Source organism: Phyllobates terribilis, unplaced genomic scaffold (assembly GCF_046119375.1).
Source record: "Phyllobates terribilis strain yellow unplaced genomic scaffold, ASM4611937v1 Scaffold_2__4_contigs__length_985480577, whole genome shotgun sequence".
NCBI lineage: Eukaryota > Metazoa > Chordata > Amphibia > Anura > Dendrobatidae > Phyllobates > Phyllobates terribilis.
In genome coordinates this window covers 616,898,072-616,914,815 of record NW_027362762.1, presented here as the reverse complement: position 1 = coordinate 616,914,815, position 16,744 = coordinate 616,898,072, and the positions used below count along the sequence as shown (strand labels likewise).

At 41.3% G+C, this 16,744-nt stretch overlaps 1 protein-coding gene across 2 annotated transcripts in view; it reads right to left on the bottom strand.

Annotated features, from left to right (window-relative positions):
- Positions 1-2,816: 2,816 nt before the first annotated feature.
- Positions 2,817-16,744, bottom strand: part of GGNBP2 (gametogenetin binding protein 2) — a 46,058-nt gene continuing 32,130 nt past the window's right edge. Inside the window, exons 9-13 of one of the 2 annotated variants that reach the window (XM_073666537.1) lie at positions 12,861-13,014; positions 6,637-6,762; positions 6,386-6,531; positions 5,137-5,343; positions 2,823-3,424 (exon numbers count right to left, since the gene is read on the bottom strand). In XM_073666537.1, the coding sequence (XP_073522638.1) occupies positions 3,221-3,424; positions 5,137-5,343; positions 6,386-6,531; positions 6,637-6,762; positions 12,861-13,014 (837 nt within the window). In that variant the 3' untranslated portion in view covers positions 2,823-3,220. Of the gene's footprint in view, positions 3,425-5,136; positions 5,344-6,385; positions 6,763-12,860; positions 13,015-16,744 lie in introns of both variants that reach the window. The other variant, XM_073666536.1, reaches the window with a different exon arrangement.

The following is a 16,744-nucleotide window of genomic DNA, read 5'->3' as shown; positions in this document are numbered from 1 at the left end:
AAGCCCCCGTCACTGCAATGGAAATACCTGTCCTGAAGAACCTGAATCCTTCTTCACAGACCGGTGATGGAATACACAAAGAAGATATAGTCGGTATTCCGTTTTCTCAAGTCCTCTGTGGTGCAGGTGGAAGGTGAAAATCTAATAGAAGAAACAGGTCCCAGCACTCACGTGTAAGAAAATCAATTCATTTATTCCACATAGAGAAGTTACAAAATGTTTCTGCCCCTTACTAGCTTTTGTCAATTGACAAAAACTCGTAAGGGGCTGCAAAGTTTTGTAACTTCTCTATGCGGAATAAAAGAATTGATTTTCCATACGTGAGTTCCGGGACCTATTTCTTTTATTCGGTGATAGGATACTACAAAGGATTTGGATACAGACCTCTGGACAGCGGTCATCAAGTGACCTGGATGCAGACCTTTTGGCAGCTGGCAGGTAATGGATCCGTTTTCCTATCCTGCACGTCTGGCTCTGGAGGGCAAACAGGCCAGGTGTAATGGCGAGGACCAGTCCGCCTGTACTCAGTGCGGATGCCCCAAACACTCTTGATGTGTTAAGGGCCTGCCTGTTAGACACGAGAGGGTACAGTAGTGACACAATCCCACACTGGGCTCCCGGTCTCCATGGGGAAGGGGTAGATAAGAGTGACACAATTTCACTCTGTTGCCCAAAATCACAAGCTGTATCTGAAAAAGAGGGCTCATTAATAAAAAACAACAAAACCTAAAAAGGTAGAAACGAGGCTGGGTGCAGCCGAGTGTCCACCTCCTACTGACACTAAGCTAAAACGGAGTAGTTTCATGGTTTCATGCCAGTTGGTAGTATATACTGCTAGGGAGGAGCTTTTTTTTTTTTTTTGTGCATAGTGTCAGCCTCCTATTGGCAGCAGCATACACCCATGATTTCCTGTATCATCTAATGCAGAGAAAATCTAATCCTCTAATGGAGAAAATCTATTTTTCTTCACTGTCCAATGGTATAAAATGCTTTGACACACCCGTGGTGTCCATATGATCACTGCAAGCCTAGATAAATTCATTGAGGTGTAATTTGTTAAATGGGGTCACTTATGGGGGAGGGGGGGTTCTGCTGTTCTGGCACCTCAGGGTCTCTGCTCATGTGCCATAGCACCCTAAAACCATTCCACAAAATCTGAACTTAAATATGGCGCTCCTTCCTTTGAGCATTGCACTGTGCCTCAAAAGTAGTTTTCGACCATATAGTAACAAATTGTGAGGTCCATTTTCACCTATTATACTTTTGAAAATTGAAAACTTGGAGCCAAAGCAACTTTAGTGGAAAAAAAATGGGAATTTTCCATCGACTCAGCTCAATGTTATACAATTTTGTGAATTGAATTCAAGAGGTGCAGTTTCCAAAATAGGGTAACTTGTTCGGAGTTTCTTCTGTTTTGGCACGTCAGAGGCTCTTCAAATGTGATAATGGCATCCGCAATCTATTCTAGCCAAAATTGCACTCCATAAAGGAAGGAGCACCAATTGAATTCTGAGCCCTGACGTGCACCCAAGCAGTAGTTTTTCGCCACATATGGGGTTATCGGCATACACATGAGAAATCGCACAACAAATTTTGAGGTTTATTTTTTCCGGTTACCCTTGTGAAAAGAAAAAATTGGGGGCTAAAGCAACATTTTTCTGGGAAAAAATTTTTTTCATTTTTGTGGCTCAAAGTTATAAAATTTTGCAGATTCAAGGTGCTCACCACACCTCTAAATAAGTTCCTTGAGAGATGGTGTTTCTAAAATGGGGTCATTTGTAGGGGTTTCCACTGTTTAGGCACATCAAGGGCTCTGCAAACACGATATGGTGTCCCCTATCTATATATTATAATTTTGGAGTTCCTAAAGTTGAATGGTACTCCTTGCCTTCCAAGCCCTGCTGTGTGCCCAAAAAGTAGTTTTCCACCACATATGGGGTATCAGTGTGCTCAGGAAAAACTGCGCTACAAATTGCATGGTCCATTTTCTCCTATTACTCTTTTGAAAATTAATTTTCAAAAATTTGGGGTTAAAGCAACACTTTAATGGGAAAAAGTAAAACTTTTCATTTTTTCCTTCCACATTGCTTTAATTCTGGTGAAGCCCCTAAAGGGTTAATAAACTTGAATGTGGTTTTGAGCACTTTGAGCGGTGCAGTTTTTAAAATAGTGTCACTTTTGGCCATTTTCTGTCACATAGGCCCCCCAAAGTCACTTCAAATGGAATGTGGTTTTAAAAACAAAAAAACTGTTTTTGTAAATTATGTTGGCAAAATAGGAAATTGCTGATAGAAGGGTTAAAAATTTAATTTCTCCAAAAAAATGTTTAAAAAATTTTGATGTAAAGTAGACATGTGAGAAATGTTATTAATTATTTTGTTTGGTATAACTATCTAAAAAAAAAATCAAAGTTTGAAAATGTTAAAATGTTCAATATTTTCATAAATAAAACACAAAATTATATTGACCAAATTTTATCGCCAACATGAAGTACAACAGGTCACAAAAAAAAAAAAAAAAAAAGCAGAATCACTGGGATATCTTGAAGAGTTCCGGAATTATTACCTCAAAGTGACATTGGTCAGAATTGAAAAAAAAAATTGACATTGTCAAGAAAGTGAAAATAGGCTGGGTGTAAAGAAGTTAACTTTTGTTATTCTCCAGCTTCCTGTTCTTAGGGTAGGTGAAGATGGCCTCATTAATGAGTTCTTGTAGAGGTATAGTAAAATTAACCTCTGACAAAAAAAAAAAATCAAACACTATCCTTTGCATATTAATAAATATTCTTTATTTTTCGGTTCTGCACATTGCACTTAAACATTATCACATCCAAAACATTCAGCAACTGGATGTCTGCTTTATTAAACTGTATACTCTGCTCATTGCTGTTTGGAATAAAACTTACTATTACAATAATTGTATGCTAAACTTTGAAAGCATGAGGTATTAAGGAAAACTTTGAAATAAACCAGAAAACTTTTAAGATAAACCAAGAAAAACCAGTGACATGGTTAAGTTTGTGAAGAGACTTAAGAAATTACAAGTCAAAATGTACTTCTGACCTATAACCTTAACAGAAAAAAATTAAAGGGAAAAAAAATCTGGTAAAAATTAACTTGCAGATCAAATTATTAAAAAAATATAATCAAAAACACAGACAAAGCAAGGGAGTCGTTTTAATTGACATAACAAAAGACAGCAGTGGTTTATTTTTGTTATTTTAAAATGCTCCTGCTGTTGCCAACAAGCTACTGCATAAAGCATTCTTGTGATCATGTAGGAGACAGTATTTGTTAAATTTTTCCTTCAGATACTGTCTGAACTGCTGACGCTTGCTGTAAAATAACTGGTTGTTTGCCATAAAGGTCTGGATTTCATCCTGAGAAAGCCCATCTTCCTCTTCTGAAGTGCATTCTGATTCATCCTGATGACAAACATTAAATATAATTAAATCACAAATATTTAAAGCATGTCAACAATATCTGCAATTCATCAACCAATAAAGAACCATCATTTTTACTACACTGGGAAATGCACATTGTTATGAAACCAGTTACTGTATTGTTTGGACTATAAGATGCACTCTCCCCCCACCCCCAAATTTGGGAGGAAAATGGGCGGGTGCGTCTTATGGTCCGAACGTCGCTTACCGGGGAGTTGCGGTGGAGTGTGGTCACAGGGTCCCACCCTCCCTCAGGAACCCAGCGGCGGCAGAAGCGACAAGATGCTGCGGGGCCGGTGTCGGCAGTCAGGCAGAGCACATTGCTTTTCTGATGGCCATCTTCCTGAAGCCGTGATCTACAGGGAAATTGACACCCGAGCCGGCGCATGCGCAGACTGGGATCCATTTCCCTGAGGCCCACGGCTTCAGGAAGGGGGCCGCCGAGATCCCAGTCTGCGCATATGCCACCTCGGGTGGCCATTTCCCTGTAGATCACGGCTTCAGGAAGATGGCCCCCCGCACCCTCGCTACTGGGTCAACCTCTTCTCCCACCCAGGGGCCCTCAGCATTGCTCCGCTTCTGTCGCTGCTGGCTTCCTGAGGAACCATGCTTCCTGTGACCCCCGCTCCACTGCCCCAGGTAAGATACCTATTCGGACTATAAGACGGACCCCCATCTTATAAAAAATATTTTTGTTCCTATTTTCCACCCCAAAATTTGGGGTACATCTTATGGTCCAGCGCATCTTATAGTCTGAAAAATACGGTATATCCAAAACACATGTACTTATGCTACATTCTAGAATTTAGAGAGTTGTATCCTCTCTAGGAAGCAAGATTTTCCCTGGGAGAAAAAAAAACAACTTTTATTTGTCTTTTTTATTTTTAATCTTACATCTCTCATCAGCTAAATAAATAAAAAACAGAACAAAACCTGCATAAGGTTATTGTGCAGAGCAACCTAAAAACACCCTTCTATAGAATGTTGTGGGCAATGCCCTTGTGGTAAAGGAGAATAAAAATTAGCATACTGGGCAGGGGTGGAGACAGACATAAGAGGGTCCCTGAGCAAGAAGAGTCCTTCACAGTCTAATAAGTCATCAAGATGCAAAATTCTTTAAGAGGGGGAAGTGGGCCCTTATGCAAATAAGAGCAAAAACTCGCCACTTGACCTGGTGACAGGTCCTCTTCAAATGAATGTGGCCAACTGCAATGCTAAACAATATGCACGAGAGGTTAAAAAAATATTATAACTCATAAATGTGTAGTATAGATTTGTATTGCACTCGTTTGGTATAATAATGTACAGCATTTGTCTATCCCGTGCCTGTGATTTGTTTTTTTCATAAAGATTTTTTTATTAAAGTTTCTATAAACAGTAGCATGTTTTAAGGCATATCAAACACCTCACATGTAATTCCAGCCCAAAAGGCAGTACATCTAGGGAAAAATACCTCTAGATTGTATTTTCCCCTTGAATTACTGCCTTTTAGGCTGAAATTATACACGCTTTTTTTTTTTCCATAGGCCTCTTGAACCAAAGCCAAGATTGGATCTGAGTAGAAGAAAACGTTAAAAGAAAGTCATACTTATACTTCTCTTTTGCACCTACTCTTGATATTGGCAAAAAGAGTAATCAATTCTTAGTTTAAGAAAATGTATTTGGTCTTGATTTTTGGAAAAAAAAATACTAACCAGCAGCTGTTTTAGACTTTTTGGTACTTTTGCTACTTCAGAAGTGTGTAAGGTGTGTGCAGATTCTGATACTCCTCTTCTGTGCTCTGTACATCGCTGTCTGGGGCTTTCCAAAGTAGAACAGCATCTGTCAACCTTGGTAATTTTCAACTGATCAATGTGCACTTTGCCTGAAGCGTCTCTCAGACAGATTCCTGGTTTTAAAGTCTAAAAGGAAAAATGGCACAAACAAGAAAAAACAATATCTTAGCATTTACATCTCTTCTACAACGGTGACATTCCTTGCACAACACATTACCCCAGGTGTAGCGAAATGGTGGCAAAGAAGTGGCAGAGGCTTCGTAAGTAATAATTATGGCTAAGCGTTTACAGAAAAATTACTCTCAGGTATTTTCTTGTCTGTAATCTGTTAACTTTTAATCGGTATATGTTAAAATACTTCAATTACACACAAAACAAAATCTCAAAAAATGCAGTGCTTTAAAGAGACACAGTGCAGTAACCAGCAATATATTTGACAGGTAGAAGATATGCTATGCCACCATATATATACAATTACGGAGGAAATATCCAGATCAAAAAGCAATAACCCCACTATTGCATTATCTCCCTAGTAGAAGACACTATTAATACCAAAACACAAAAATCATGGTCACCATGTCACTATACATTAAACTCCTGGTATATATCCTGTAATTTTATCACTTAAGTCTAACACCGTCAAGTCCATTAGCAAGACAGCAAATATAATTGGAGGCAGATGCATCTATACACATAAAGATACTATTGTAGTTATCTCCCTCCTGATGCCAACAACCCTCCTATTCAAATACTGTTAGCCAAAATCAGCAGAGGGTAGTAAAAAGCCTGAACACTCAGGCAATGTGAATGTAGACAAAGGGACACTCCTTTATAAATCATAAGCAGATACAAATAAATCCCTGTCTGGAGTATGCAAGCAAAATAATCATAGTGCAGTAAATATCAGCCAACTGACTGGCAAAGAGATCTACCTCGGGGAGACCCCATTTTGCTACCAGCGACTGGAATATCTGAGGATTCAGGCTCCATTCTCCTGGCTGGGTTGTGGGCAGGGTTATCCCCCATCGTGTCACACATACACACACACGCACACATACATACATGCACACGTAACACATGAGAACAGAACATGTTATAGGACTAAAACTAAATCTACATTTGTCACTAGGAATAAAAACCTAATAATTGGTAAGTGTTTTACACTCACACTCTCATTCCCACACTTAAATGGCTTGCATTTCTTCTTCTTTCTATTGGTATCTTTCAGACTGTCTTCAGCTGAATTGGCCCAGCATTCCACACAACTGTCACCATCTTCTTCCTCCTTGTCACAGATGACACACTGATCCTCCCCTGCACAAAAAAAGAAATTGTTTAAGCTTAAAATATTATATAATATATATTTATATTTATATAGGACACGCATAAAAATATATAAGAAAATTTTCAAATTAATACCTGCTTCATCGTGGTTGCAAATGCCCTCAGTACAGGCCACATCGGATCCTTCTCGAGAGCCAGACTCGCTACCCTCCATACTAGATGAATACCCACAATCGCTGCCATTGGAACGAGCAGTTAAGCCTGATATTAAATAATGAATTAATGGGAAACACCAGTAAACACTTTGCAACAAATCAATATATCAGATATTACAAAATGAGAGTAAATTCCTGAAATATGTTCTCAACCATAATGTGTACCTTTAGCAACGATTTGTATTAATACCCAGTCACAGTAAGTAGCACTGTCCATTCTGATTCCCCGCAGCAATGGCAATTCTGCCAGATTCCTAATGTGAACCACCGTATGTTACCATAGTGTCTGCAAATAGTTTGTTTTGGGGATTTGCCTTTTCTAAGCGTAGTCTTTACAACACATGAGCCAATCCCCTCCTTTACAAATTGCTGTGCTGAAGTCAACGTCCATCTCTACTGCATATCTCGTTCCCAAACAATACACCAGAGGTTCATAGCCTACGTGTTGAAGACAATGGCGGAATTGCATATTTTTTCACCATGTTACCCTACATGGAATTTTTTCCTGTTACTCAGTACATTATATGGTAAAATTAATAGTGGCTTTCAAAACTACAAACTTGTCCCGTAAAAAAAACAAGCCCTCATGCAGCTACTTCAACAGAAAAATAAAAAATTACAGCTTTTGTGAGAGGGGGAAAAAAAACCCACAAAAACAAAAAAGTGCCTGGAAGTGATGGATCAGACTATTCCATAACAAAGGAACATAACTGTTGTAATAAAAATGGGAACAATCATCTGGTATAAAAGACCAGCTACTCACTTGACTTAAAGGGGTTTTCCCTTGAACAAAATACATTTTCATTAATAGATCTAGGACTAAAAATAAGTTTCACAATTGGATGTGTTTAAAAAAAAAAAGAAAAAAAGAAGTTCCTGAGCTGAGATAATCTTATAAATGTGCCCCTGCTGTGTCCTGGGTCAGGCTGTGTGCCCACTACGCGTTTAAGCGTTTCCGCAGCGCAATTCCGCTGCAGAAACGCTTAAAAAACGCTTGGTAGAAGGTCTGCCATGGTCCCCAATGATAATCCGCATGTGCTGTACACATGCTGCGGAAATTTCCACTGCGGATTATCATTGCAGAAAAATCACAGCACTACCAATTATATTGTGGAAGTGCGGCGTTTTCGCCGCCATTGACTTGCATTGGAACGCTTGGATTGCGCATCACTGCATCTGTAGATGCGGAATCCACGCGATTCAATATGCGGATGGTACCTGGGTGTGGAGGACAGGAGACTCTCCTCCGGACCCAGGTACCAAAGAAACTGTAAAATAAAGAATAAAATAAAAAATAAAGATTATATTTACCTTCTGATGGCCCGCGGCGTGCTTGTCTTGGCTTGCCAGCAGATCGCAGTGGACTGAAGGACCTGCCATGACGTCATTTAGTCATGTGATGGCAGGTCCTTTAGTCTACCATGAGCTGCCGGGAAGCCGAGACGCATCGAATCAAGACTCTGGGGGCCATCGGAAGGTAAGTATAGATTTATTTTTTTATTTTTTAACATTCTTTATGGTCACACTATATAAATCCATGCATTTATATAGTGTGACCAAGTTGTCAAGCACTTTCCAACCCGTATGCGGAAATGCATGTGAAGAACGCTTCACTTCCGCATGTCCCTGGCAAGAAAAATGCATGTGCAATCCGCATGTGCAATCCGCATGCGTTTTTTCTGCCAGGGAGATGCAGAAACGCTCAGGAAAAATCCGGAGCATCTCTGCATCATGGGCACATAGCCTAAAGGCTGTGTCTGACCATACAGGAACATGGTCTGATTGTACCACATCTTGGGATCTGGGGCTTGGTGGGGCTTAATTTTTGCATGCCGAGCTGACGTTTTTATTGATATTATTTTGCAGTAAATACAATGTTTTGATCACATGTTATTGCGACAAAAGAATGTCATTCTGGTGGTTCCATTTTTTTTCTTGTTTCCCCATTTACCGATCACATTAATTTCCTTTATTTCTTAATAGATCTAACATTTTTGAATACAGCGATACCAGATGAAATTTTTTAAAAAAAAAAATGCACATTTTCAATGGGTCAAAAAGGGGGCGGGGGGGATGTTGTGAACTTAATGTCTTTTTAAAAATAAATAAATAAATAAATAAATAAATTTACAGACTTTAATAGTCCCTTCAGGAGACTTAAAGCTGCCATCATTCTACAACCGGCGCTCTGTGTAGCAGAAATCACAATCTCCTATGAATGCCGGCCATGGGACCTATCGTGATGGCATGCATTATGGGTCTTCTGCATGCCCTCGGTCATCATGACAACCCATCGACGCCCAACGATCATGAGACGGGCGGGACTTTTGACATGCTTTCAGCCAGTGCATGTTAAACGCCATTGTCAGTAACTGAAAGCCACATTTCAGCAGCCGTGGGTGGATCTCAGTTCCACCTGCATCATGCGCGGGGAAAGATGTGGGCTCAGCGTCGGATCTCGCATCAAAGGAAGGGACACTTTGACGTACCTATTCAGCAAAAGGTCATGAAGGGGTTAAACAAAGTTTTACCTCAAAGAAAGAATCAGCTGTGATCCTGTGCTGTATTGTCTGTATACTCTTTTGCTTCCCCCTCTGCCCAGGAGATGTGGTATGATCAGACCATGTCCGTACAATGTCAGACACAGCCATTACACAGGGGAACATATACAAGATTATCTCATCACAGGAACATTTTTTTTTCTTAAACACATCCAATTGTGGAAGTTATTATTTAAAGATCTATTGGATTAAAAATTAACTCTGTTCATGGAAAAAACCCTTTAAAGTGAGGAATAGAACACAAGGACTAATAAAATAAGTTGGTTTTGGAGAATACTGTAACCTTTCAGTGGAAGAAGCCACACTCCCCAAATTAGGTCTTATTTTTGTCATCAGTACATCATTTATGTGAAAACCATTATCTTGTCAATTTTAATATAAACAGGAACGTTACGTTGGGGAGCCACCTCATCATCTGGCTCCTAAATTCAGGACCGTTTTCTCAAATGACTCAATGTCCTTTTGGCTCTAGGTCATAAGAGAAGGTATGGTATGTGCATATAGACAGTCATCTTGACTTTTTCCATTTTTAGGAATTGTTGTGTTTCTCAGGCTCAGCTTGGGTTAGACTTTTAGCTACAACATACATTTTTAAGCATTTTTGGCTTACAAAACATTAAACTTTGATGCAAAAAGGCATTAAGGTGCCCCATGAATTTCAAGTGTCGGGTAGTATTTTTTATATGTGCGCCAGGTGTCTATTTTCAGAAAAATCTACCTTTATGCGGGTATAATATGCAGTTTTTTAAAATTTTATAAATCAGGATTTATTTCTATTTTGTGTATGTGTGACTGCAGCTTTCACATTTTACCAATTACACGGTTCGGTAATGGCATTAAATGGTCAGCACAATCAAGACCATCAACAGGCAACACTGATTAGTGCAAACCCAAGTTTTTATGGAGACATCGCATGGAGTAGGTTTAGCATGCCCACATCTGGATGTTTTGGAGACCCACCCTTTCTCAGGTATAAAGGGGCTTGTCCCAGAAGTGTACAGCTTGGATTTGCACTAATTTGTGCTGCTTGACAGAATTTGCACACTTACAATGAATATGCAAGTGCTTCTCACAAAATTAGATCATGAAAAAGTTTATTTCAGTTCTTCAATTCAAAAAGTGAAACTCATATTATATAGAGTCATTACAGAGTGATCTATTTCACGTGTTTATTTCTGTTCATGTTGATGATTATGGCTTACAGCCAATGAAAATACAAAAGTCATTATCTCAGTAAATTAGAATAATTAACAAAAAACAACTGCAAAGGCTTCCTAAGCATTTAAATAGTTCCTTAGTCTGTTTCAGTAAGCTCCACAATCATGGAGAAGACTGCTGACTTGACAGATGTCCAGAAGGCAGTCATTGACACACTCCACAAGGAGGGTAAGCCACAAAAGGTCATTTGCTAAAGAAGCTGGCTGTTCACAGAGTGCTGTATCTAAGCATATTAATGGAAAGTTGAGTGGAAGGAAAAAGTGTGGTAGAAAAAGGTGCACAAGCAACCGGGAGAACCGCAGCCTTGAAAGGATTGTTAAGAAAAGGCCATACAAATTTTTGGGGGAGATTCACAAGGAGCGGACTGCTGCTGGAGTCATTGCTTCAAGAGCCACCACACACAGACATATCCAGGACATGGGCTACAAATGTCACATTCCTTGTGTCAAGCCACTCATGACCAATAGACAACGCCAGAAGTGTCTTACCTGGGCCAAGGAGAAAAAGACCTGGACTGTTTCTCAGTGGTCCAAGGTGTTTTCAGATGAAAGTAAATTTTGCATTTCATTTTGAAATCAAGGTCCCAGAGTCTGGAGGAAGAGTGAAGAGGTACACAATCCAAGCTGCTTGAGGTCTAGTGTGAAGTTTCCACAATCAGTGATGGTTTGGGGAGCCATGTCATCTGCTGGTGTAGGTCCATTGTGTTTTATCAAGACCAAAGTCAGCGCAGCCGTCTACCAGGAAATTTTAGAGCCCTTCATGCTTCCCTCTGCCGACAAGCTTTTTGGAGATGGAAATTTCATTCTCCAGCAGGACTTGGCACCTGTCCACACTGTCAAAATACCAATACCTGGTTTAAAAACAACAGTATCACTGTGCTTGATTGGCCAGCACACTCTCCTGACCTTAACCCCATAGGGTATTGTCAAGAGGAAGATGAGAGACACAAGATCCAACAATGCAGAGCAGATGAGCTGAAGGCTGCTATCAAAGCAACCTGGGCTTCCATAACCCCTCAGCAGTGCCACAGGCTGATCGCCTCCATGCCACGCCGCATTGATGCAGCAATTGATGCAAAAGGAGCCCCGACCAAGTATTGAGTGCATTTACTGAACATACATTTCAGTAGTCCAACATTTCGGATTTTAAAAACATTTTTCAAGCTGTTGTTATAAAGTATTCTAATTTACTGAGATAATGACTTTTGTGTTTTCATTGGCTGTAAGCCATAATCATCAACATTAACAGAAATAAACACTTGAAATAGATCACTCTGTAATGACTCTATATAATATAGGAGTTTCACTTTTTGTATTGAAGAACTGAAATAAATTAACTTTTTGATGATATTATAATTTAGTGAGAAGCACCTGTATCTCTCGACTAAGATTATATTGTCAATTGCCATGTCTAAGAAATAGATATTGTATGGCTGGCGCAGGTGGCTCTTTCACAAAAATGTCCCATAATACCTTTGCATGGCCAATCTGTTCATCCATTACTGAAAAATCAGTGTTTGAACTGATCTGCAAATGAAGCTAAAAAACCATATGTAGATTTGAAGCCTCTGCCACTCCAGCTCTTTTCCTCGTCCAGTGCCGCCTCCTCCTGTTTGACCAACTGCTCCTTTGCCTGAAGTCACACAGCATAGATGCCATCAGTAAAGCAGGAGGCAGCAATGCTGCACAGGGAATAGATATACGAATGAAAGAGCCCTTTGTGGATTAATTCAAATGCCTATTACTCAGTAATGGAGAAATAGACTGTCCAGGTTAAGGTATTGTTGGACTTCTTTGAAAGAACTACCTACACATATAAAATAATTTGTGGGGGTTGCCATCCTGCTGACCTTACCCCTTACTCACAAAAAGCGGTCCCTGAAGTGCAACATGGAAGTTTGGGATAATTCTCGTTAACATTTAACATATGAAAACTGGCCTTGCAGTGGGAATCTTTAAAATAATCTTACGTGCAGAGCAGTGTAGAGATTTTACTACTATTTAAACCAATCATTCTAAGGATAAGCCACATTTATCACAGTGGCTCATGAGGAATGAAAAATTTGGTGCATATTGCACTTTTGGTGAACAATACTCCATATATTTTATTTAGCTTACATTGTGCCAAAAATTGTATGCATGTTAAGACCGGCCGCCTGTGTCGAGCTGCGAAAACAGGCAAGCTAAGTGCAATGGATTATTCTTTTTGGAGCATTTGCTTCTTGAATATGTCAAAACACTAGGACATAAATGTGCAATTTATGTCATAGTCTAGCCACAAACATTCGTAAATCTCTACAGGTAGAGTGACATTTACCGAAAACACTAGAATTGCCACCATACCCAATTTTACTACACATATATACCTTTTTTCATGTTTGGGGGGGATGCCAACAGGCCACTGCGACTTGGACAGGTGCACGAGGAACATGGAGAATTTTCACTTGCTATTGCAAAACCATTGCCATCTTCTGAGCCATTGCAGGAATTACAGCCCAGTTCCATATATCCGGAAGGGTCCTTGGGATAAAAGAAAACATTAGTGTTCATTCAAGTAAAAGCTCTTGAACGGACTACGCAAAATTGCATTGAAAACTAGACTTCCAGGAGGATGGTCCATAGACTGTGGTGGTTTACATAACAGGGTGAAATTCTGGGGAGGTGTCACTGTATACTGTAAGATTTGAGCCAGGCTATTTACCCCCGCTCCTGACCAGGCACACTTTTGGAGATGCGGTGTAAAGAGCTATTCATTTTTCCCTCGTATATTCAAGTGATTTTTGCCTCCTTTTCATGATACGTGAGGAGTCATTTTTATGTCATTCTTTCTTTTCGGATAGGGGCCAAATCGATGGAAAGAAAAGAAAATAATTGTCAGTTTTCCACAAATGGCAAACAGTATGTGCCTACTCTATGGGTACTCAGGCTGTCAGATATCCTGCCATTCCCAGTTCTGCAGCTACACAAACGTGTTTAGCTGTGCCACTATCCAGTAATGTTTTATAATGTCACTGCAGAATAGGAGGGGACCATGCGGTCCTTTAAAGTCTAGGGGCAGCCCAGAAGGCATAAAAATGGCTATATTTTGTATGTATCTAAAGACTCTTTCAGATGTCCGTGATAATTGGTCCAATGTCGGATCACAATGCACGGACTGCCCGCACATCTCCTGACCCAAGCGTGACAACTTCACATATTTTTATGAAGCTGTTATACTCGGGTCAGATGTGTGGCCAGTCCATGCATTGCAATCCGACATCAGACCGATTATCACAGACATCTGAAAGAGCCCCAACACAGTGTGCCAGTAGTGTTCAGTCTGTTACAAGGGAAAGTCTTAACAGCCCTATAGCTATCAACTTCAGGAAAGGCATCAATCTACTTTGAAATTATGCACATTCCCGATGGTGGCTTAATACCTCTAATTACAAAATGTATTTTATTCAGCTCTTATAATGAGCCATAAGTGCCAGATCACTGAGCGGCTCCAAATGAGTGAGGGGGCCAGTAAATTGAGAAACCTTCCATGGAGCAGAAAGGCTCAGTTTCCTAAGCTTGCCTTAAGACATACATTATGGCTGTAAGGGTGAACCAGCCCAGACAAACTACTTGTCATTGGTATTACAGCAGACTGCAAGACATGAATTTAAAAGGGGGTCTCAGAGAAAAAAAAAGTATAAAATGGTGTCCCTGGTATAAATTCAAACTGCAGCCCGTCCTAATTTCATGTCAGTATTGGTTGCAGCTGAAGACACAGAGCTCCAGAGATGTCTGTCTCAACTGACAAGACCCATATCACACATAAATCAGTTGGTGGTCAGGAGCACAGCTGTCATATGTGAAGAAATATATCTCTGCCTAACTGAGCACAAAGGAGGTTATCTCCAGCTTCACCCTCCTCAATGTTTGTTTTCGAGTTGGGTGCAGTCAGTCTCTCTGCACGGCTATAAAGCTGTCAGACTGACGGAGGAGAAGGATGAAGCTGGAGATCTCCTCACTGACCATAACCTGGGTTAAAACAGGATTTTTCGCTACTCACTGTAAAATCTGTTTCTCTGAGCCTTCACTGGGGGGGGGGACACAGAAAACCATGGGTGTATGCTGCTGCCACTAGGAGGCTGACACTAATGCACAAAAAATAGTTAGCTCCTACACAGCAGTGTACACCCCACTGACTGGCATTGAGTTAATCAGTTAGTGTACAAGCAGTAGGAGAAGCAACATTAAAACAGAGAAATACCAGAATTAAACTGTAACATAACAGTTAGTAAAGCTTTCAAAATGGGAGGGTGCTGTGTCCCCCAATGAAGGCTCTGAGAAACAGATTTTATGGTGAGTAACCAAAAATCCTGTTTTCTCTATCGTTTCATTGGGGGACACAGGAAACCATGGGACGTCCCAAAGCGTAGGTATGAACCCTGTAAAACTTGGCAAACGTGTGGATAGAGGACCAGGTTGCCTGCCGCTTTGCAAAGCTGTAGGGTGGATGCCCGATGACGAACCGCCCTGGAGGCGCCCACCGATCTGGTAGAGTGGGCCTTAATCCCGGAAGGAGGAATCCTGTTCTTACAGCGGTACGCCTCCAGGACTGCCATCCGAATCCAGAGAACAATTTTAGCCTTGGAAGCTGGGAGGCCACTCCGCACTACCTCAGGAATAACAGAGGGAATCAGTCCTGCGGAAGGGGGCAGTCCTAGCCAGGTAAACCCGAACTGCTATGACAAGGTCCTACCTATTTAGAGAACGTTCCAGAGGGTGAGTCGGACAAAAGGAAGGAAGTATGATATCCTCATTGAGGTGAAAAGCAGAGACCACCTTGGGAAGAAAGGAAGGCACTGGTCTCAAGACTACCTTGTCCTAGTGGAGGATTAGAAAAAGAGATAGTCAGGAGAGAGCCGCCAACTATGACACGCGCTGGATGGAGGTGGTGATTGCCACGAGAAAAAACACCTTCCAAGAAACAAGGGACAGACACTTCCCGTAGAGGCTCAAAAGGGGAACTCCTAAGAGCCTCCAAGACCAGGTTAACATCCCTAGACTTTTAGCTGAGATTAATCTGTGCTACAGTAAATTTATCACTTAAACATGAGCCATGTATGAGGGAGTCGGAGTCGTGGAGTCAGAGACTGTGTCATGGAAATTGAGGAGTCGGAGGTTTGGCTTACCGACTCCACAGCCCTGCGCCCTGATCCGGTGTGGGATCAGAACTGGATGGTTCAGAGAGAACCAATCTGTTCCATTGGGATAGGATGGTTTGATGAAGCGGCCAGGTGTGAAATTGCACGAAGGGAATCGCCTCAGACGCCGCCACAATCCTTCCCAGGACAGCCATAGCCGAGTGTAGGGATGAAGGTCAAGGGGCCTGAAGAGAGCGAACCCCGAGCTGGAAGGCTGTCATCTTCTGCATGGGAAGAAAGATCCTAGTCTGAAGTGTTGAATAAAATACTGAGAAAGTCTAGATGCTGGGTAGGAACAAGACAAGATTTCTTCCGGTTGACTAGCCAGCCGAGTCAGTATCGAGAGCGATGGTGAGACTTTTCTGGGTGAGGAAGAAGGATGGAGCCTTGTCAAGAATGTCGTCGAGATATGGTAAGGGTCATAGCCGCTGCAATTATCTTTGTGAAGACTCTGGGAGCGGTAGAAAGGAAATGGTCCTGATGGGAAGAAGGGAACATGGAGATAGGCGTCTTGGATGTCTAATGAGCATTGAAACTCTTGTGACTCCATGGAAGCTATTACTGAACTAAGGATTCCATATTGAAATGTCGAAGATGGACCCTTCTGTTTAGTAATTTTATGTCTAGGTCGAACGGACCTGTAATTTTTTGGACCCACGAAGAAGTTCGAATAAAAGCCTGTAAAACGTTCCTGTGGAGGGACAGGAACGATGACGCCTGATCTGAGGAGAGAAGCAATGGCTGCAAGAAAACCTGGAATCAGGGAAGGATCCCTTGGGGGACTGGATTAGAAAAAACGGTCTCAGGGCCGTGAAACAAAATCTATTCTGTATCCAGAAAATACAACTTCTGTGACTCAGGCGTTCTTGACGGAAGCCAGCCAGACGTCCCTGAAATACAGAAGACAACCGCCCAGCTTGGGGGAGTCCCTGGGAGGTAACGAGTCATGCGGAGAACCTACCAGATCAAGTCCCGGAAGATCTGGCTTGCGCCATGACGAGGTTTGCTCAAATGAAGTCCTTTTCTGAACCTGGCGTGTCTGCGGCCTTTTCCAGCGTGGGGGTTCATCCGCG